Raw genomic sequence first — 24,391 nt, forward strand, 5'->3', positions numbered from 1 at the left:
TGGCAGGCTGTCAGCTGGGGACCACTCTCAGCATCTGCAGGGCCCACTCAGTCCCCCTCACACATCCCAGTTTACTTTTTTCAAGACCAGCAGAAGATTCATTCTAGTCTGCTGAGATGGAGTCTTACATAATATAATCATGGTGGTGACTATCACATCACCTTTGTCAGATCCTATTGGTTAGAAACAAGTCACAGGTACATGGACTCAAAGGGTGTGGTTTATACAGAAATAATTCACTGCGAGTCAATAGTGTATGTCTGCACAATCTCTATTATGTTCAGAAGTACAAAAGGAACACTTAATACTCTGTTTTGAATTAGGATATTATTTTTCTTCCTACTATCTTTTGTTTAAGTAAAACTATCATTTGGGAAACCACATCCTAGCTTTACCCTAAAATAAGTGTAAACTATTTTCTTTCCAGTGACATCATAGGGTTACATAAGCATCTCCCAGTACAACGTTTTTCTTTAACACATGTAGTAGATGACCCTACCCCAAGTCCTGGTCTGCCATCAGTGAGATCAGTATCTAAACAAGTCAGTATCAAAGCCATATCTATAAATTGACCCTATTTTCTCACTTCATAGCATCCACTTTCATATCAAAGAATCAGTTCATTTTGGACCCTAAGTACTGCTAAATGGAATATTTTTTTATTTAGATATAGTTGACATATAATATTATATTACTTTCAGGTATACCTCATAATGATTCAGTATTTGTATATATTGGGAGATAATCATCATGATAATTCTATTTAACATCCATCACCAAACGCAGTTACAAATTTTTTTTTCTTGTGGTAAAAACTTTTAAGATCTACTCTCTCAGCAACTTTCAAACATGTAATATTGTGTTATTAATATAGTCACCATGCTGTACGTTACATCCCCATGACTTAACTTATTTTATAACTGGATATTTGTACTTTTAACCCCCTTCACTCATTTTGCATGCCCTCCCACCCCCTGCCTCTGGCAACTGCCATCTGTTCTCTGTATCCCTGAGTTTGATTGTTTTGTTGTTTTGGTTTGTTGTTTTGGATTGTTTGTTTTCTTTTAAGATTCCACATATAAGTAATGCCATGTAGTATTTGTCTTTCTCTGTCCGACTAATTTCACTTAGTACAGTGCCCTCTAGGTCCATCCATGTTGTCGCAAATGGCAAGATTTCCTTCTTTGTTATGGCTGAATAATATTCCATTGTGTGTATATACCACATATTCTTTATCCATTCATCTATAAATAGACAAGATACAGTTTGCTTCCATATCTTGGCTGTTGTAAATAATGCTGAAGTGAACACGGGGGTGCAAGTATCTATTCAAGTTAGTGTTTTCATTTTCTTCAGATAAATACCCAGAAATGGAATTGCTGTATCATATTTAATTTATTAATTTTTAATTTTATGAGGAACCTCAATACTGTTTTCCATGATGGCTGCACCAATTTACATTTCCACCAACAGTGCACAAGGGTTCCCTTTTCTCCACGCCCTCACCAGCACTTGTTATTTCTTGTCTTTTTGATGATAGCCAGTGTAACAGGTGTGAGGTGAAATCTCATTGTGATTTACATTTCCCTTATGGTTAGTGATTTTGAGCACTTTTCATGTACCTGTTGGCCATATGTATGTCCTCTTTGGAAAAATATCTATTCAGATCTTCTGCCCGTTTTTCTATCGGATTGTTTTTATTTTTGTTATTGAGTTATATACATTCTTTATATATTTTGGATATTAACCCCTTATCAACTATATGATTTGCAAATATTTTCTCCCATTCAGTAGGTTGCTTTTTCATTTCATTGATGGTTTCCTTTGCTGTACAGACGCCTTTTAGTCTGATGTAGTCCCACTTATTTATTTTTGCTTTTGGTTGCCTTTTGCTTTTGGTGTCAATCCAAAAAATCATCGCCAAGGTCAGTATCAAGAAGCTTACCACGTGTTTTCTTCCAAGAATTTTATGGTTTCATTCAACTCTCTGATCCATTTTGAGTTAATTTTTATGTATGGTGTAAGACAGTGGTCCAGTTTCATTCTTCTGTGTGTAACTGTCCAGCTTCCCCAACACCATTCACTGAAGAGCCTGTCCTTTCCCCGTTGTGTATTCTTGGCTCCTTTGTTGTAATTCACCATGTTTGTGTGGGTTTATTTCTGGGCTCTCTCTTCTGTTCCGTTAGTCCATTATGTCTGTTCCATTAGTTCCATTATGTCTGTTCTTATGCCAGTGCCATACTGTTTCAATTACTATAGCTTTGTAATATTGTTTGAAAATTAGCATGATGCTTCCAGGGAATAAATTTATTTTAATTACCTTTTATAGGAGTATTGTGCAAACCCCTCAGATTTTGTCTTTATGCTTGTAACTTTGCAATTGACTTATATAAGCTAAAATAAAGGAAAAATCCTTATCTTACTGTGTGAATGAAATGTGCATGTATGATGTAGAACTCCTGAGAACTACTCTTCATGAGAATTATTTCTGAAGCATTTCAGGAAGAGGAAATCCTATGCCCTTTTAGTAAAAATACTTTATCAGTGCATACATCATCTGCCATTTGAAAGGTGTTGCTCAACAAATCCAAAATACCAGTGTCTTTTGATGTATAGCCATGACTTATCTTCCTTATTTCCCATGCCAATGGCTATTTCAGTCTTATGGCAGGCCAATTTGGACCCATCTCATCCAGTATGATGTAAGTGTGAATAGCATTTTATACATGCTTTGAATCCCATGCAACATTTTTACCTTAATGTTATTCAAACTACAATAGAAAAGACAAGTGGTGAACTTTTGTTCGTGGAAATGTGAAATAAGATGTTCACTTCAAATTCTTCATGTATGTTTACATATTTAAGACTAGGAAAAAGGATGTTATACAGCAGTTGGCTGGATTAGAAAAAGCTAATGGGAATAGCTGAGTTTGTAATTTGCATGCCCAGACTTAGAGTTGGATTGTATTTGGCATGAATGTGGTGTTGCCATTTTGATGCTTCTGGAAACAGTCAAGTATGGATTGCTAATAAGGCAATTGATATACTTTGTTGTATTTGTAGAAATGTTTTTCTTATAATGAGTGAAAGTAAAGTTAAAAAACAAATAGTGAAATATTCTTTAGGTCTTCATATTCAAGTATTAATGAATTAATGTACCATTTGATAAGACATACAAAGGAAATGATTATGGACTTTTAATATAATTTGGTTTATTTTCCTAAATATTTACTTGGATAATTGATAACATTAGTCGGTGCAAGAGTGTAAAAATAAATTTTCACAGCCTTATGCAGGAATATAATTAACATGAATATAAAAATAGATTTAATTGAACTATCCTTTGGAGACTTTTTCATTATCCTTAGTACTTCATTAGCATTAATATGTATAGAGACAATCTTTCTTCTTCTTCAGCCCAACTAATGACATGACTAAACTATGCAGTGTATCTTCTTTCTGTAATAATTTTATTATGAATAATAAACTCTACTGATTTAAAGACTACTATTCATAAGATAGTATGTTCACTGATAAAAATTTTGCTTTTCCTTGATGCTTAGATGTAGAACATGATAGTGTTGAAATGAGACAAGTATTTTAGTTTTGTCCACACTTAATGCTCTAATTATAACATAATATTTTCATGTTATTTTAATAATAGAAATGACATTTTTGTAAGACTTTAAAATATCAGAGCTTTTAATGTAACATGTTAATAAACATGTAAAATTAAAGTAGATTTAAACTGCAAATCTAAATGCAAATGTGAAGATTTTTCCTTAGTATGCTCATGTTTATTTTATGCACAGCTTATTTTTAAATTTTTTTGTTTCAGCTTTGTCGAGGTATAATGGACTTATAAAATTATAAGATATTTAAAGTGTACATTGTGGTGATTTGATTTATGAATACATTGTGTATGAGACTAAGTTCTACTTTCTTATCAGATTTAAGATTCCGTGCTTTCACTGCAGGGGGCTTGGGTTCGATCGCTGGTCAGGGAACTAAGATCCCGCGTGCTGTGCGGTGTGGCCAAAAAATAAATAAATAAAAATTAAAAAATAAATAAAATACAGTGTTAGCAACTATAGTCACCAGTCAGACCTTTTCCAACTTACAGCTAAAACTTTATACCCTTTTACCAATTTCTCCCTATTTCCCCCATCCCCAACCTCTGGCAACCACTCTCTTTCTATGAGTTTGACTTTTTTCCCCCACATATAAGTGATACCATGCAGTATTTGTCTTTCTCTGTCTGGCTTATATCCCTGAGCATAATGCCCTCAAGGTCCATGCATGTTGTCCCAAGTGGCAAGATTTCCTTCTTTCGCATGGCTGAACGGTATTCTATTGTATATATGTACCACATCTTTTTCCAGTCATACATCAATGGATACTTATATTGTTTCCATTTCTTGGCTACTGTGAGTATTGCTGTAGTGAACATGGGAGTACAGATATCTCTTCAATATCCTGTTTTCATTTCCTTCAGATATATACCCTGAAGTGGGAAACATGGATCATTTGGTAGTTCTTTTTTAAATTTTTCGAGAAACTACCTTACTGTTTTTCGTAGTGGCTGTACCAATTTACATTCCCACTAACAATGCACAAGGGTTCCCTTTTCTCCACATCCGCGCCAATGCTTGTTTTTTCTTGGTAAAAGCCATTCTAACAGGTGTGTAGTCACATCTCACTTTGGTTTTGATTTGTATTTCCCTGATAGTTAGTGATTTTAAACACTTTTTCATGTACCTGTTGGCCATTTGTATGTCTTCTTTGGAAAAATGTCTATACATTTCCTCTGCCCATTTTTTCAATCAGATTGTTTATTTTTTTGTTGTTATTGAGTTGTATGAATTCTCTATTTATTAATATATATTTTCGTATCAACACCTTATCAGAAATATATTTGCAAATATTTTCTCCCATTCCGAAGGTTGCCTTTTCATTTTGATGGTATCCTTTAAGTCCCTTAATCTACCTTCATTCTTTTTCATGCTTTTTTCTTTTTACTCCTCTACTTGGATGGATTCCACTGCCCTGTCAAGTTCACTGATCCTTTCTTTCACTTCTCTAGTCTGTTGTTGAGCTGGCCTATGAATTTTGCAGTTCAGTTACTGTATTCTTCAGCTCTGTAATGTCTGTTTGGTATGTCCTCATATTTTCTGTTTGTTGAACTTTACGCTTTGTTCCTGCACTGTTCTCCTCCCTTGGTGAGCATCTTTATGACCATTATTTTAAACTTTTTATAAGTAAATAACCTATCTCTATTTCATTAAGGTCTGTTTCCAGACTTTTATCTTGTTCTTTTATTTGGAACGTATTCCTCTGTTTCTTCATTTTCCTTGACTCTCTGTGTTGGTTTCTGCGCATTGGATAAAACAGCCATTTCTCCCAATCTTGATGCAGTGGTCTTGTGTAGGAGATAAACATTATCATTCCGCCTAGCCCAAACTCTTGATTGTCTGTCAAACCTTTGTGATTGTACAAGCTGCCTTCTTTGTTCTTAACAGCTCCCAGTAGTTGAGGGTATGCCAGGACCTATTTTGATGTGGGTATTTTCTCATTCACCCCACGTGTAGGAGTTGCTCAGCTAGTTTCTGGATTTTTTCCAGTGTGAATTGCTCCATGAATAGCTGTATATTTCTTTTTTTTTTTTTTTTTGAGTCCTTGTGGGATTTTTTTTTTTTTAATTCAGACAGAAAGTCACAAAAATTATACTCATCCTCATCAGTTCACTCAGTCCCATGTAATTAATTTTTTTTTCATCTTGATCTTTTGTTAGCACTTTTATGAGTTCATCAGTTTTTCATTAGAGTTCTGAAAATGCTTATTCATTCAGTTCAGCAGTACAGTCAGTTACCAGAAACCTGTACTTGTCAGAGTCTTTTCCATGAATTTCTTGAAGATGAAACCCTTTTATAGGAACATATTTGCAAAAGCATCAGAGTACACCCAGAACTGTCTGTAAATGACAAAAGACTTAAAAATGACCATGATTAAAGAGTTGATGAAAGTTCATAATAATGCAGTTGACAAGAAAATTAGTTATTTATGAGATATACATTTTAAAGTAATAACTAGGATTATTACTTATAACATTATACCAGAACATATAAGATTTTCAGAAGTTTCCTGTAATGTCTGAAACATTTATATTAACATATTTCCATACATATTTCCATACAAATACAAATATAAGATTTTTAGAAATTTCATGTAATGTCTGAAACATTTATATTAACATATTTCCATACATATTTCCATACAAATACAAATATAAGATTTTTAGAAATTTCATGTAATGTCTGAAACATTTATATTAACATATTTCCATACAAATAACCCAATGAAAGTTTAGTATTAGTTGTTTTGTTTGTTTTTTTATACTGCAGGTTCTTATTAGGCATCAGTTTTATACACATCAGTGTATACATGTCAATCCCAATCGCCCAATTCAGCACACCACCATCCCCACCTCACCACAGTTTTCCCCCCTTGGTGTCCATATGTCCATTCTCTACATCTGTGTCTCAACTTCTGCCCTGCAAACTGGCTCATCTGTACCATTTTTCTAGGTTCCACATACATGCATTAATATACGATATTTGTTTTTCTCTTTCTGACTTACTTCACTCTGTATGACAGTCTCTAGATCTATCCACGTCCCCACAAATGACTCAATTTCGTTCCTTTTTATGGCTGAGTAATATTCCATTGTATATATGTACCACAACTTCTTTATCCATTCGTCTGTTGATGGGCATTTAGGTTGCTTCCATGACCTGGCTATTGTAAATAGTGCTGCAATGAACATTCGGGTGCATGCGTCTTTTTGAATTACAGTTTTCTCTGGGTATATGCCCAGTAGTGGGATTGCTGGGTCATATGGTAATTCTATTTTTAGTTTTTTAAGGAACCTCCATATTGTTCTCCATAGTGGCTGTATCAATTTACATTCCCACCAACAGTGCAAGAGGGTTCCCTTTTCTCCACACCCTCTCCAGCATTTGTTGTTTGTAGATTTTCTGATGATGCCCATTCTAACAGGAGTGAGGTGATACCTCATTGTAGTTTTGATTTGCATTTCTCTAATAATTAGTGATGTTGAGCATCTTTTCATGTGCTTCGTGGCCGTCTGTATGTCTTCTTTGGAGAAATGTCTATTTAGGTCTTCTGCCCATTTTTGGATTGGGGTGTTTGTTTCTTTGATATTGAGCTGAATGAGCTGTTTATATATTTTGGAGATTAATCCTTTGTCCGTTGATTCATTTGCAAATATTTTCTCCCATTCTGAGGGTTGTCTTTTGGTCTTGTTTATGGTTTCCTTTGCTGTGCAAAAGCTTTGAAGTTTCATTAGGTCCCACTTGTTTATTTTTGTTTTTATTTCCATTACTCTAGGAGGTGGATCAAAAAAGATCTTGCTGTGATTTATGTCATAGAGTGTTCTGCCTATGTTTTCCTCTAAGAGTTTTATAGTGTCCAGTCTTATATTTAGGTCTCTAATCCATTTTGAGTTTATTTTTGTGTATGGTGTTAGGGAGTATTCTAATTTCATTCTTTTACATGTAGCTGTCCAGTTTTCCCAGCACCACTTATTGAAGAGACTGTCTTTTCTCCATTGTATATCTTTGCCTCCTTTGTCATAGATTAGTTGACCATAGGTGTGTGGGATAATCTCTGGGCTTTCTATCTTGTTCCATTGATCTATGTTTCTGTTTTTGTGCCAGTACCATATTGTCTTGATTACTGTAGCTTTGTAGTATAGTCTGAAGTCAGGGAGTCTGATTCCTCCAGCTCCATTTTTTTGCCTCAAGACTGCTCTGGCTATTCGGGGTGTTTTGTGTCTCCATACAAATTTTAAGATGATTTGTTCTAGCTCCGTAAAAAATGCCATTGGTAATTTGATAGGGATTGCATTGAATCTGTAGATTGCTTTGGGTAGTATACTCATTTTCACAATGTTGATTCTTCCAATCCAAGAACATGGTATATCTCTCCATTTGTTGGTATCATCTTTAATTTCTTTCATCAGTGTCTTATAGTTTTCTGCATACAGGTCTTTTGTCTCCCTAGGTAGGTTTATTCCTAGGTATTTTATTCTTTTTGTTGCAATGGTAAATGGGAGTGTTTCCATAATTTCTCTTTCAGATTTTTCATCATTAGTGTATAGGAATGCAAGAGATTTCTGTGCATTAATTTTGTAACCTGCAACTTTACCATATTCATTAATTAGCTCTAGCAGTTTTCTGGTGGCAGTTTTAGGATTCTCTATGTATAGTATCATGTCATCCGCAAACAGTGACAGTTTTACTTCTTCTTTTCCAATTTGTATTCCTTTTATTTCTTTTTCTTCTCTGATTGCCGTGGCTAGGACTTCCAGAACTATGTTGAATAATAGTGGTGAGAGTGGACATCCTTGTCTCGTTCCTGATCTTAGAGGAAATGCTTTCAGTTTTTCACCATTGAGAATGATGTTTGCTGTGGGTTTGTCATATATGGCCTTTATTATGTTGAGGTAGGTTCCCTCTATGCCCACTTTCTGGAGAGTTTTTATCATAAATGGGTGTTGAATTTTGTCAAAAGCTTTTTCTGCATCTATTGAGATGATCATATGGTTTTTCTTCTTCAATTTGTTAATATGGTGTATCACATTGATTGATTTGCGTATATTGAAGAATCCTTGCATCCCTGGGATAAATCCCACTTGATCGTGGTGTATGATCCTTTTAATGTGTTGTTGGATTCTGTTTGCTAGTATTTTGTTGAGGATTTTTGCATCTATATTCATCAGTGATATTGGTCTGTAATTTTCTTTTTTTGTAGTGTCTTTGTCTGGTTTTGGTATCAGGGTGATGGTGGCCTCATAGAATGAGTTTGGGAGTGTTCCTTCCTCTGCAATTTTTTGGAAGAGTTTGAGAAGGATGGGTGTTAGCTCTTCTCTAAATGTTTGATAGAATTCACCTGTGAAGCCATCTGGTCCTGGACTTTTGTTTGTTGGAAGATTTTTAATCACAGTTTCAATTTCATTACTTGTGATTGGTCTGTTCATATTTTCTGTTTCTTCCTGATTCAGTCTTGGAAGGTTATACCTTTCTAAGAATTTGTCCATTTCTTCCAGGTTGTCCATTTTATTGGCATAGAGTTGCTTGTAGTAGTCTCTTAGGATGTTTTGTATTTCTGGGGTGTCTGTTGTAACTTCTCCTTTTTCATTTCTGATTTTATTGATTTGAGTCCTCTCCCTCTTTTTCTTGATGAGTCTGGCTAATGGCTTATCAATTTTGTTTATCTTCTCAAAGAACCAACTTTTAGTTTTATTGATCTTTGCTATTGTTTTCTTTGTTTCTGTTTCATTTATTTCTGCTCTGATCTTTATGATTTCTTTCCTTCTGCTAACTTTGGGTTTTGTTTGTTCTTCTTTCTCTAGTTTCTTTAGGTGTAAGGTAAGATTGTTTATTTGAGATTTTTCTTGTTTCTTGAGGTAGGCTTGTATAGCTATAAACTTCCCTCTTAGAACCGCTTTTGCTGCATCCCATAGGTTTTGGGTCGTCGTGTTTTCATTGTCATTTGTCTCTAGGTATTTTTTTATTTCCTGTTTGATTTCTTCAGTGATCTCTTGGTTATTTAGTAACGTATTGTTTAGCCTCCATGTGGTTGTCTTTTTTACGTTTTTTTCCCTGTAATTCATTTCTAATCTCATAGCGTTGTGGTCAGAAAAGATGCTTGATATGATTTCAATTTTCTTAAATTTACTGAGGCTTGATTTGTGACCCAAGATGTGATCTATCCTGGAGAATGTTCCGTGCGCACTTGAGAAGAACGTGTAATCTGCCGTTTTTGGATGGAATGTCCTATATATATCAATTAAATCTATCCGGTCTATTGTGTCATTTAAAGCTTCTGTTTCCTTATTTATTTTCATTTTGGATGATCTGTCCATTGGTGTAAGTGAGGTGTTAAAGTCCCCCACTATTATTGTGTTACTGTCGATTTCCTCTTTTATAGCTGTTAGCAGTTGCCTTATGTATTGAGGTGCTCCTATGTTGGGTGCATATATATTTATAATTGTTATATCTTCTTCTTGGATTGATCCCTGGATCATTATGTAGTGTCCTTCCTTGTCTCTTGTAACATTCTTTATTTTAAAGTCTATTTTATCTGATATGAGTATAGCTACTCCAGCTTTCTTTTGATTTCCATTTGCATGGAATATCTTTTTCCATCCCCTCACTTTCAGTCTGTATGTGTCCCTAGGTCTGAAGTGGGTCTCTTGTAGACAGCATATATATGGGTCTTGTTTTTGTATCCATTCAGCAAGCCTGTGTCTTTTGGTTGGAGCATTTAATCCATTCACGTTTAAGGTAATTATCGATATGTATGTTCCTATGACCATTTTCTTAATTGTTTTGGGTTTGTTTTTGTAGGTCCTTTTCTTCTCTTGTGTTTCCCACTTAGAGAAGTTCCTTTAGCATTTGTTGTAGAGCTGGTTTGGTGGTGCTGAATTCTCTTAGCTTTTGCTTGTCTGTAAAGCTTCTGATTTCTCCATCAAATCTGAATGAGGTCCTTGCTGGGTAGAGTAATCTTGGTTGTAGGTTCTTCCCTTTCATCACTTTACGTATATCATGCCACTCCCTTCTGGCTTGCAAAGTTTCTACTGAGAAATCAGCTGTTAACCTTATGGGAGTTCCCTTGTATGTTATTTGTCGTTTTTCCCTTGCTGCTTTCAGTAATTTTTCTTTGTCCTTAATTTTTGCCACTTTGATTACTATGTGTCTCGGCGTGTTTCTCCTTGGGTTTATTCTGTATGGGACTCTCTGCGCTTCCTGGACTTGGGTGGCTATTTCCTTTCCCATGTTAGGGAAGTTTTCGACTATAATCTCTTCAAATATTTTCTCTGGTCCTTTCTCTCTCTCTTCTCCTTCTGGGACCCCTATAATGCGAATGTTGTTGCGTTTAATGTTGTCCCAGAGGTCTCTTAGGCTGTCTTCATTTCTTTTCATTCTTTTTTCTTTAGTCTGTTCCGCAGCAGTGAATTCCACCATTCTGTCTTCCAGGTCACTTACCCATTCTTCTGCCTCAGTTATTCTGCTATTGATTCCTTCTAGTGTAGTTTTCATTTCAGCTATTGTATTGGTCATCTCTGTTTGTTTGTTCTTTAATTCTTCTAGGTCTTTGTTAATCATTTCTTGCATCTTCTCAATCTTTGCCTCCATTCTTATTCCGAGGTCCTGGATCATCTTCACTATCATTATTCTGAATTCTTTTTCTGGAAGGTTGCCTATCTCCACTTCATTTAGTTGTTTTTCTGGGGTTTTTTCTTGTTCCTTCATCTGGTACATAGCCCTCTGCCTTTTCATCTTCTCTGTCTTTCTGTAACTGTGGTTTTTGGTCCACAGGCTGCAGGATTGTAGTTTTTCTTGCTTCTGTTGTCTGCCCTCTGGTGGTTGAGGCTATCTAAGAGGCTTGATGGGAGGCTCTGGTGGTGGGTAGAGCTGACTGTTGCTGTGGCGGTCAGAGCTCAGTCTAGCTGTATATTTCAATGTATCCATGAAACAAGGTGAGTTCAGGAGCCTCCTATGTTGCCATCTTGGATCAGAACTTTAGAAGTGACTACATAATAGTATATTGATCCCATAATTATAAAATACATACACTTGAAAACACCAATGCATTTAAATCCTAAGGTTCATCCTAGGGTTATCAAGATACAGTAATACTTTTTCTTAGTGATTTTGTTACTTTTATCATCGAACTTCTCTTTTTCTATAAATATTTCCTATATATTTTAATGGGTTTCAGAAATTCAGATTTCCCTATGAGACTTCCTTAACCACATTTATGCTTATATGGTGTGAAATTACTCTAACTTTTTGTGATCTCTTTTCCTAAAGCTCCTATGTTCATTATAGTAACAGTTGGCCTCTCTACTCTACCATACTGTGAACTCAAGAGCAAGACCAGTGCATTTTCATGGCATCTAACTGAGAAAGCATTTTAGCAATGTTTCTAGATGGAATAGAAGCAGAGAAGAAAATAAGTTTATGTGGATAAAAATTTGTAAAAGTTGAAAACAATGATAATATAAATACCAGTTATCAAGGACCATTTAGATTTAAGCATTTCAGTTAAAAATTAACGTTGCTTCTTGAGTTTATCAACTCTTTTATTGGCATTCTGCTTTTTAGATTTGAGCTGAGGTGTTTTATCTTTATAGAAGTGTCTTTGTTCATTTTATCTGCATTCAATACATAAAATATCAAAGCACAACTATAGAAACGTTAAATCAAAATGCCCAGATTTAAATTCTTAGAAATTGTGTAAATTAAATTTGTACTATGACATCCAAATTAGGATACAAGTAACTATTGTAAAATAAACAAAAAATGTTATCTTTCCTGGGTTGTTATTTTCTACCTTGCTTTTTCTTTCACAGATTTTTAATATTTCTATGCTACTTTATTGTATACGTGAAAAACAGTGGGAGCCACCATAGCAACATCAACAAGAGGAAAAGTAATTTTTGAAAATTTACTATATGCCTGGGTAGTTTCTATATACAGTTGACCCTTGAACAATAAGAGTTTGAACTGCATGGGTCCACTTATATGCAGATTTTTTCAATAGTAAATACTGGAGTACTACCCAATCCATGGTTGGTTGAATCCAGGGATGTGGAACCGAGTATACAGACGAACCTTGTCTATGGAAGGCTGCTATAAGTTTTATGAGGATTTTCGTCTGCACAGAGGGTCAGCACCCCTAATCCCTATGTTGTTCAGTGGTCAACTGTATATCAAATCTCATTTCTCATAGTGTTTTCATGGCTATATATTACTCCCATTTTACCAAAGACACTGAAGCTTATCAAGTATATTTAGAAAGTTTTGAATTCACTAGCATAAAACTGTATTTTACAAAATTAAATAATTATTGTGTCATGCTACTTTATTAAGATAGATATGATTGTGATTTCCTATCACAGATCCTTTACTACAGGGTTTTAGAGTGTACTTGGTCACTAAAAATCAAATGACACGAAGGACCCAACTACTTAATCCTCAAGACAATGTCATCTACAGAATGAAACTATAATCAAATTTTTAAAAATAGTCACATGTTAATAGATTTTGAAGTTCTACTTTTTAGCTATACCTTTACAAGGTATAACAATTCTCTTTGTAGATTCTAAGCATATGGCTGCACCATACATTATATAGGGCTGAAATTATTTTTATGAGCTACATTTATATTCTAATTTTTAAGCTTAAAAAGAAATAAGTGGGACTTCCCTGGTGGCGCAGTGGTTAAGACTCCACACTCCCAGTGCAGGGGGCCAGGGTTCGAGCCCTGCTCAGAGAACTAGATCCCACCCACATGAATGCCGCAACTAAGAGTTCGCGTGCCACAACTAAGGAGCTGGCGAGCCGCAACTAAGAAGCCCGCCTGCTGCAACTAAGACCTGGCAAAACCAAATAAATAAGTAAAATTTAAAAATTAAAGAAAGAAAGAAGTAGGACCCATGCCACAAGCACTGTATATACCCCACTAGAGTCTAGCTTAAATTATGATAGATTTTGATATAAGGCAAGGTCTTGAAACTGTGGCTTTACACTAAGGAGATCTCATGAATCTTTTTTTGGGATCTCAGACTGACCATGTCTTAAAATTGATGTAGTTATACTGACTACTTAGAAATTCAGTATCTGTGTGGGTTTTATGAAATCTTTAATAAGTGATGAACTACAACTTCTGAGTGATTCAACCATGGAAAGTGAAACCAAACCTTAGATTAAGAATCTAGTTTTATTTTTTCAGATAAATTCCATGGAATGACCCTTTAAATATGACCAGCTATTTTTGAGTCCTCATTTTGTAATTTCTAAAATGTCTTAGTACACTAAAAAAAAAAAATAGGCTAACCTATTTGAATGTAGAGTGGTTAATAACTTTTCTTCATCTTCTACCCTTTATTAGTATCTATCTCATGTCTTACTGTAGAATCAGTCCTGGTGAATCTTTAAAGGCTAATGTGTAAGAAATCAACTGTCTCTATCCAGGCTTAGTTGAGACTAAAAATCATATAGTAGATGATAGTCTTCATTCATCCAGTTATGCTCAGCTTGTATCATCAATTAATCTCTACAAAGAACAGTAACACTGAACCAAGAAACTTGTGACCGAAAAGCTCCACAGGTGGGCCAGAGAGAGCTAGTATCTTACTTAAGTCTGACCCTTGACAACCGCTTGTAGAAGAACACAGTAAATTTGTTTCGTTTTTGTTTTTGTTTTGAGGCTAAATCATTTTTCAGAACACTTGCTCTGTTGTAAAAGTAGGTCTGGGGGGTAAGGATGGGGGTGGGGGTACTAGGGAAAGAGAGGGAGAAAAGAGGGGAAAAACAAGGATGGAAAGATGGAAGGGAAGGAGGGGGGGAGGAAGAAAAGGAAAGACGAAATTCATTTGGAAGTATCACATCACCTAGAAATAAGAAACAGTATTCTACCAAAATATATCCCTACTAGATAAATGAAGAAGGGTTCCATAATTCAGCTACTACTTGTTGAATGTTTGGACTGTGTTGTTGCTGACTACAGGGATGGTTTTTGAAGAGTTAAGTAGGAAGGGAACAGGATTTGGAAGAGAGCTGGCTTTTAATTTTGGAGATTTTGAAAGAGTTGAAAGTGGTACTTCAATCACTGAATGGAATGAAGTTTATTTTAAAGAGATAATTGTGTCTTCAGTAAAGGAGAATTCTGCTTTCTTTTAGTGCTTTCATTTTAAAATCTTGACATTTGTAACAAAAATATATCTGGTGCTGTATACACTAGCTAATTTTTAGATTATTTTTTTAAAAAGATAAAATATCAACAGTTTATTTCTGTCTCAATTAGATTTCTCACAGTAATCATTCTCCATCTTTCTTCCATGTGGCTAATTACAGAAAAATCTGTTCTGTGGAATAAGGAACAGTTTACTCAGTTGCTCATCAATCAAGAATGCTTTTATTGTCCCTGTACTAAGTGCCATATAAATGCACAAACAGTATTAGTTTATGAGTTAAGGCTGAAATGTGAATAATAATTCATAAGTTATGATCGTGTTTTCACTTTATCAATTGCAGTCATATATATGTTTAGATTGTGTCTTCTCAATTTATGATAGCCGTTACTATCTTTTTGTAAGTTAAATGCTCCTTGATTTCATAAATGAATTGTATGCTGTGGAATTTCTTACACTGGGAATATCCTCATACAAAATTTTTACAAAATATCTGATCAAAATAGACAGAGCCTTATTATATTACTGAATATGCCTAAAATAAACATTATTTGTTAATATCAGATTAATCATTATAGATCCTACCAAGATCTCAGAAAGTTCTCTTTCCTATCAACTATTATTGAAATCAGAATATTGTTCTTTTGATATTGGTATCCAGTTCCAATATTCATATTGTAGTTAACTTCTAGATACCAGAACCCATTTTTTGTGCACCTTATAACTTGTGATAACTGTTATTCCTTCTTAACTTATTGCTAATAATTTGCTAATTTTTCAATACAGGTAATGGATTAGGAATTAGAATTGTGGGTGGTAAAGAAATCCCTGGACATAGCGGAGAAATTGGAGCTTATATCGCCAACATTCTTCCTGGGGGAAGTGCAGAACAGACAGGGAAACTTGTAGAAGGTAAGAATAAGGATTTCAGAGTAAATTAAAATGAATGTGCTCATATTAAATATATCTTAATTTGATATGAAAGTTTTCTCTTCTTTTACTGTCTAGGAAAAACTCTCCTTATGGTTGATTATGATATTTTGGTATAGTAATATAAAGGAAGATATGTCCACAGCTATATTTATTTTATTTTCAGTTGCATTGTCCTTTTGGCAGTTGGATTGCTATGGGAATATCTTGTTTAAGAAACAGTAATTAGTCAAGATTTTTTACTGACTGGGGCAATATTATATTTTAAAAAACACTTTGATTAAAAGGATTAGTGTTTCATAAACACCAGGAAAAATTATATTGAAATCAGAACCATAAAAACATCTCACATGACTCAGTACATGCTAAAGTCAGGTCAGCAAACTATGGATGACCCACAAGGCAAATCCATCTGCTGCCTGTTTCTGTAAACATTGTTTCATTAGAACACAGCCAGGATTATTAATTTACATATTGAACATGGGTGTTTTCCCACTACAATAGCAGAACTGCATTCACAACAGAGACTGTGTGGTCTACAAAGCCTAAAATATATATATTCTCTCTGACCCTTTCGAGAAAAAAGATTGCCAACTCCTGTGCTAGGTACTATTCTATTCACCTCATTACATCATAAAGCATTTTAAAGTAATAAACTTTACAGATGTGTCTTATGGGCCATAAAATGATGTTTCTTTCAGTAAAAGGTCACAGCTTGATTCTCAAGATACACAATGATAATTTTCACTCATTAATTAGATGATGTGGTCATTTGCATTTTCCAAAACCTAACATAGATATAGTTTACAAGTTTTCAGTGAGATTGCTTACCACGAATATTTTTATCATAAAGCAGCCTCAGTCTATCCTTTTATTTTTATCCTAAATTAAATGTTATTTAGAAAGCATTTTTCTGTCATTTCATCGTTTAATAAAATGTTGCCTGTTATTGTTTAAAACTCAATTATGTTAAGATTATTCCCTGTCATTGTCTTAAATTAAATATATTGGAACCTACCGAAAAATATCCCTAGATATTTTGATAGACAATTCGAATAAACACAAATTTGAGGCAATATTTATTCATCACAGTGTTCTGCTGGAAGCAGCTTGCCCAACTCACTAAGAGACGTTTTGAATATCTCTTCCCAACTTCACACTCAGGACCATCACGTTGTTAGCTTGAATTGGCCATGGTGAGAGTATTTACAACATGGAAATAGGCAAATGCTATAAATCAGGCCTTTTTTGTTCATTTATTTGCCTGTTGATTTTCAGAATGCCAGTTTACCAGGACATCACCACATATATAACTGAAAGCATATTATTAAAAATATTCTAATGGTATTCATACAACAGGGAAAATAGGAGGTTTAGCCAGATAGCTAAATGAAGGAAAAGACTATATGAATCAAGAAATAACCATTATGAGCAAACACTGGGTCTCTCTGAATTTTCTATGACTTTAATCCTATCATGCCTAAATGCTACTCTGTTGGTATTGCAGTCTAGTTAAGATACAGGAATTGAGGCCTGTTTGTAAGGATGGGAGTGATATGATTGCTTTCCGATAGCATACTTCAGAAAGAAATGAATATGCTATTTTTATTTTAAAATAAAATTTGCAACAGTAACTGTGCCTGATATAGTTGACAAAGATACTCGAATAATTTAAAGATAAAATTTCATACCCTTCTTTGTCCTTGCACCATGAAAATCAGCAAATGCTACAAATCAGGATAATTTTTATGTACAATTTCAGTGAAGCGCTTTGTGATGAAGTGATGTTCTTTGCATTTGGTAGCTTATGTGGCCATTTTTAAGTTCATGCACGTAAATTAATAATAGATATAATTCAAACTCATTCAAGAAAGAAAACTGAAATGAACCTAAAATTACATCTGTGATTTTATAAACTCAGAGACTGCCATTAAAGTCATCATCTTTTTTGGAACTAATAGTTTTGCAGTTTGTTTCATTGGGTAAAGTAGGAAATCATTAAAAGCTATGTGCATGTGACTTAAGATTTTACTTTTATTAATTGTATTATTTATTAATTCTCCCAAAGTTTTGCCAAGTGCTAAGCCAGGCCTCCCTATGACTATAGATCCTCTGATTAGAGTCCAGTTGTTACATAACTCACACCTATAATTTGTTATTTATGATTTCCAGATTTACTTTATTTTCTCTTAAAACATAAATCTTTAATACAACTCTTGGTAGTATTTCTACTAGACTCACGATGCTATCTTGACTGTCAATATTTAGATCCTGTTTTTGCCAGTAGAACCCAGAATCTACAGTTGTCTACTGGGTTCGTCACCAGTCCAGAATCTCCTCTTTGTGTTGGCTGTCTAGTGGAGAGAGGGTGAAGGGCACAAAACAGATGAGTTTCAAATTAGAGATTAAAATCTAAACTCAAAATAGCAAGTCCTACATGGAAATGTTTGCTGCCTGACACGTCTCTTTCTGATTCATTTGCACTTAAATGGTGAGTGGGTTTTGCTCTCAATCTTGGAAAATTTTACTGAAGCAACTCACTGGTTGCATTTCTCTGTACACAGTAAACACAGGAAGTCAGGGTTTGATGTTTGCTAATTCGTTGAAAGTGGATGTGATTTTCCTTAGTCTGGGCCTCCTCCACAATCAGGAAAACTGCCTTAAAAGATTTGCCTTATAACATTTCTCATCTATTGGGATGCACAGCTCAACATCACACATCTTCTGTTCTGCCTTCCCGGATGGGAGTGGGGCAGGGGGAGCGTCTCAGCATTCATGGTTTGATGTATGCAGTTTAACACTTAATTGGGCACTGACCTGTAATTTTCATTACAAGTGTTTGAGTGTACAAAAAAGCTGTAGAGAATAATATGGCAAACAACCATGTACTCACCATATTGTTTTAAGTCTCAACATTTTGCCTATTTGTTTCATATTTTTAGGAGATATAAGTACCTATAATCCAATTAAAGCCTCCTGTAGTCACCTCTCCTCTCCCAAACCTCTCTTACTCGCCCAAAATAAACCACCAGACTTAATTTGAGATTACCCTTCACTTGCTTTTCTTTATAGTTTTATGTATGTATTCATAAACTTTATAAGGATTCATTTTGCTTGTTTATGAAATTGTATATAAATGATAGTTTACGTGTATTTTTGCCACTGTTTTTACTTCCAGAGTTTATGAGTTTTATCTAAAGTGGTATACGTAGCTACATGTACACAAATATAGCTCTAGTTATTTATTTTCACTTCAGGGCAGAATTCTATTACTGTATGTCTCTACTACAGTTTAATTTAAACATTCTCTGGTTATTTCGGTTATATATGAGTTTTTTTTTACTATTTCCAACAATGCTGTAATTAATTTTTTGAAGTAGTCTCCTTTTGCACATGTACAGAAGTTTCTTCTACAATAAAAGTTCAAAAAAATTTAGAAAAGTTCAATTTCTGGGTTATAGTGACTATCTTATTAAATAATATGGGAGAATGTTGTGTGGTTTCTTCAACAGTAGTTGATTTTTCCAAGTTGCTCTCCAAAGTGTTACACTATTTTTACATTCATCCGTAGTAAATTAGTGTTCTTATTCCTTTATATCCTTGTTCCTCTTTCTCAACATTTTCTTTTTCAAATATAATGTGAAATGATAGGCCATTGTTTTCTTCGTTCACCTTACCTTCAGTAATGTTGAGTATGATAATATGTTACTAATCTTGTTAGCACTTGGGTTTTCCTCATCTGTGATTTGCCTGTTCTTTTGCTTATTCTTTATTTGGATTGTTTGTGTATTTTAAATTGAATTTTAGAGAATCTTCATGTATTCTGGTTATAATCGTTTGTCAAGTATGTAGGCTGTACATACCTTCTCCCAGTATGTGGCTTGTTTTTTTAGTGTCTGTCTTTTTTTTTTTTTTAAGTTGAAATTTTAACATAGTTGGCTTATTTTGTTTCTATTAAGTTTTATAAATGTTCTATATTATTTAGGAAATTCTCCTTACCCTGAAGTCTTCAAATATTAGCCTATATTTCCTTCTAAAAATTGTGAAATCGTACTCTTTTATAATGTCCTTATAGACATAGAATTAAGTTATTTTTAGTCTATCGTGCTCTGACTAGAAATTTTAGTTTTCTCCCCCATCAGTATGGATAATCAGTTGCCTGTGCACCATTTATTGAAGAGTGTATCATTGCTCCCACTGATCTACAGTGCCCCATCTGTCATATATTGATTCTTTTGTACATGTGTGGGTCTTTTATGAGATGTTTGTTCGAGCTTACTTGTCTATTTGTCTATCCCTACATCAGTGTCACACTGTTGTAATTATGATGACTTTAAGTCCTGACATATGGTAGGTAATCTACCATACTGCTGTTCTTCAAAATCCTCTTGGGACAATTCTTGACCTTTGGTCTTGCATATACATTCTAGAACCGGCTTGTCAGTTTTCAGGAAAATCTCTGTTGAAATTTGGTAGTGATTATATTGAAGGTATAGATTAATTTAGAAAAAAAAAATTTTGATATTGAGTCTTATCTATTTGAGTCTTCCATGGGTTCACAATGCTGGACCTTTGTTCTTCTTAGAGACTTAATCATTGTATTTTGAATCAATACAATAAAGTACGTTAGGACATTAAAAAAAAATTAACACATAGCAATTGTTAAACTTATTAACAAGTTGTATCATTTTATATCAACTTACAACAATTTTATATCTCCAGAAAAGGAAGAGTAGAAAATATAAATAAAATAAAAGTTTGTTTAGGAAGTATAATGAGCCAAACCTAGTCCTTTATGTGCATATCATTGGTTCTAAGGTTTATTTAATCGCTGGACTTCTGAACTTATTCTCCAAATGATATTTCCCCTAGTATTGTGTATCGTAACATCATAATTGTGAAATATATTACCTGCATGATACCTTTCATATTTCAACAGTTTTCATAAGAGAACAGTGAATCCATAAGAACCAAACACATTTTAGCCATTGAACAAACAGGTATTTGTTTATATTGTTAGGTTTTCCAGCTGAAAATCAATTTAGTTGAAGTATTTTGAAGATAAATTGTATCTTTATTATTGATAATAAAATCATATTTGTTTGGAGAACGCTGTTTGGAGCTAAGATAGAAATACAGCGTTAAGCTCTGTATGTAGCTTCAAGAAGCTTCTTAATGAATCAGTAGGAACATAGACTAGGAGAGCAAAAAGTTAAAACCAATGATATACAATGTTTGCTTGTGGATTTAGTGAGAGCTATGTGGAAAATTACCTTCTCCCAGGCCAGTAGGTAGGCCTGTAAAGAAATTTGTTTATCTTAGTTTGTCTATATGCTATTCTGTGAGGAAATGTACCTGTGGCATAAATTCTAGTTCACGGATATTTCCAAATTCTCAGTTTCTAGTTGTCTCAATGTAGGGGATATTGATTTGGCTAGTTAGCTGCTCTTAAAGATGAACTGACAGGGTTTCGGGCAAGAAAATGTTGTTGGATTTATGTTTGAGAATCAGTGATTGGAGTGGAGGTGAGGTTAGGTGTTTTTGGCATGGTGGTTTTGATTTTAGAAGTTCGCCTCTGGAATTCCCTGTCCTGAAGAAGTCTATGGTAGAAGAGCTAATTCCAGTAGAGGACACACTCCTGTGTGACTTAAAGGATAATGTTCCGAGGCAAGAAAGTCTCTATTTCTGCTTATGCTTTTTTGGCATATGTTACAGATGGCATGGCAGTGATCAAAGTTGGAGGCCAGGAAACACACCACACAGATGAGCGAGCTTCCTTATTCTTGTTACAGGGGGATTACCAGGTACGGATTGGTCATTAGCATGAGATTTCTCAGAATTCCTGCAAGATAGTGTGTCAGGTACACATGGCACAAGATCATATTTCTTGTTGATACAAGGATTTTTCTAAAAAATATTTAGGAAACTATCTTCTGGGAAGAAAGAATATAAATTGTGGGTACCTGGACGGTAGATTGTAATATACTATTTGTAAGATGCAGTGATATCATACTTACATATTAATGATTAGCTGTATTGCCAGGACAAAGAAAGATATTTCTCTTCTTTATCCATTTATTTTGAAATTAATCAGAGGAAATTATGTTTGAGTCAGTATTTCCGATCGGGACATCAAGAAAATGAAATAATTGCCCTTTTTTTTAACACATTTTTTAGTATGTATAATACTCCATATCCTAATTTGATTGCTTTTATCAATAAGAGTGGTATACCTTGAAATATATATGTATGTTCAAGTGATACTGATTAATGATTAACAGTTGTTTCTGTTTTTAAATTTCTGGATTTGTCTAATCAGTATGCCATAACAGGCTACATTTTGGTGTGTATGAACTTGGAGTTGTTATTTTGGAAGCAAGGATGCTGAACTGTCTTTAATATCTATAACAAATCTTCAAACAGCCAATGCTTCAAGGTCTTCATTATATAAAGAGAATGTTTTTAGAGTCAGACACGTCAGGATTTAGATTGAGCTCTGGTACTTTTTGCCTGAATAAGTTGTTTAACTTTTAGTACTTTGGTGTTCTCAGTTGGGAAATCGGGATAATAATAGTGGCTGCAAAATTGTTATCAGGTTTACAAATAATGTGTCAGAAACATTTAATATAGTGTTTGATATAGTATTTCACAGACGTAGTGAAAAGATGGTACTTACTTTGGAGATCTTTGATGATAAGAATAGTATGTGCTACTTAAGCTTGAACTCCGTCCCCTCTATCTGAACAAGCGTAGATAATTGACCATGGTCAGGTTTGAGCTCTGAACTGCAGGGATTTGGAATATTCCTAATGGAAAAAGCACAAATTTGAAGTCAGAAGACTGAATTAATGTCATCCTCATGATGTTAGGCAAATTGTTTATGTTCTCTGAGTCTCCTTTTATCTCATCTGGATGGGTTGATGTTTCAATTAGGAGGTTTCAAGACCTATCTCATGGGGTTGACTGTGAGTATGAAAGGAGCTGATGTATTTCTCATGCTTAGTTAACTATAAAGAACTAGACTAATTAAAGAAACTATTTTGTTAAGGATAGACGAAATTATTTTCATAGATGACAGTTAATCTCACAAAGTTCAGGCTTCCTGTAAGGGAGCATTGATCTGCTAGAGGTATTCTGCTATAATGGAATATCGTTTTAGGTATTTATTAGGCCTGAATAAATTTTTTAAAAGTTTAAAACCTGAAGTGATTAAGTCATGTCCCATGTAAATATATAACCTCCTAACCGTAAAACCATACTTTTGGCTAGTCTTATAAAAAGCCTTCTAAGTTTTTCTTCTTATCAATTCAATTTGTTAACTTCATGTCTGATTAAAGTCTATGGACATACATACAATGAATATCTGCTTATGTAACTCTCATGGTCTGTAAGTCACTGAAAGCATATCTTGTTAGTGAATAGAATCGTGGTGTAGGTGTCAGATGTCAGGTGTCTGGCACCCAGTGTGTGGACTGATCTTTCTCATCAACTCCTTTTTATGGCTGTTGACACATCACAGAAACTCACTGGGTGTTCAGCATTAAGTGTAAGGGGCCCTCCACAAGACCCTTCTGTAATGCATACTTTTGAGACACTTTATCTGTTGAAGAGATGCGGGGGAGAGATTGAACCTTGAGAAGAATCATACAGTCTAAGGTGTGGAAAGAGGAAGCAAAACAGTAGTATGTGTGCTATGATAAGTTGTGTATGTTACGTAAAATGGAAATGTGAGCCCTAGAATTAAGAATGTGAGACTAATTACGTAGGATGAAAGAAGGAATGAAATCAGAATGGATAAATCATGACCCTTAAGTCTCAGGGCTCCTTCCTCACCTGTACAGGCCCCTTACAAGGCTCCAGGAAGTTAAAAAACATATGTGATGTTTGTGGCATTTGTCAGCTTCTTAACTTTTGTAATTTGTTGTGATTTATTTTGTCCTTTTAACAAATGTTCACTTGTATCAATTTTGTATTCATAATTTTCTCTTTTTTCTTAAAACTGCATGAGCTTCAGGCCTTACAATACTTGAATTCATCCCTGCATGAGATGTTGTTTCTTATTGGGGGAGAACACTGAGGTGCTTACTGCAGAACTGTAAGAACCCATTGGTATGCAGCAGTAATATACTGACAAGGTAGATGGAGGTGATAAAAAGGGAGTTCAGAAAGAAGGTTGTTAGGAAGGAGTAGAGGTGAGAATATCAGCAATATGGGAAATAATAAAGAATGCAAATGGGTCAAAACGTTTATTCAGTAACTACTCTACAGGTATATCCTAGAATTCTATCATTCTAAAATTCCACCTTGCTTTCAAGATGGTTACAGCCTAGAAGGGCAGTGGATAGAGGATATTCACTGTGGAGGAAAAGTTTGGTCAGGGTCTGAATGAGCAAAAATATAAAATAAACCTGAAGAACTAGGAGAAAGATGTATTTATGGAAAGAAAACCCATTATTTAATAACTTTTTTGGCAATGTATATATTCTTCTAGTTTCAGTAAGAGAAATATAGAAATGCAGAATACATTGGTTGATTCTGCAGGCTTCTGTCAGAACCAGTACCATAACTAAGTGTGGGTTACGGATACGCCTCCTCCCCTCCCAGAGAATTCCAGGTAACTTTCAGGTAATGTCTAAGAACAGATTGTAAGCTCCTGAGGGCAAAGAACTCTCCAGGAAC

At 34.5% G+C, this 24,391-nt stretch overlaps 1 protein-coding gene across 1 annotated transcript in view; it reads left to right on the plus strand.

Moving 5' to 3' along the window:
- The window catches only part of PCLO (piccolo presynaptic cytomatrix protein), a 382,545-nt gene that overhangs the window by 247,586 nt on the left and 110,568 nt on the right, over positions 1 to 24,391 (plus strand). Inside the window, exon 10 of the mRNA XM_057550295.1 lies at positions 15,569 to 15,694. Coding sequence (XP_057406278.1) covers positions 15,569 to 15,694 — 126 coding nt within the window. The remainder of the gene's footprint in view (positions 1 to 15,568; positions 15,695 to 24,391) is intronic.

The sequence above is a fragment of the Balaenoptera acutorostrata genome, chromosome 7 (assembly GCF_949987535.1).
Source record: "Balaenoptera acutorostrata chromosome 7, mBalAcu1.1, whole genome shotgun sequence".
In the NCBI taxonomy this organism is placed as follows: domain Eukaryota; kingdom Metazoa; phylum Chordata; class Mammalia; order Artiodactyla; family Balaenopteridae; genus Balaenoptera; species Balaenoptera acutorostrata.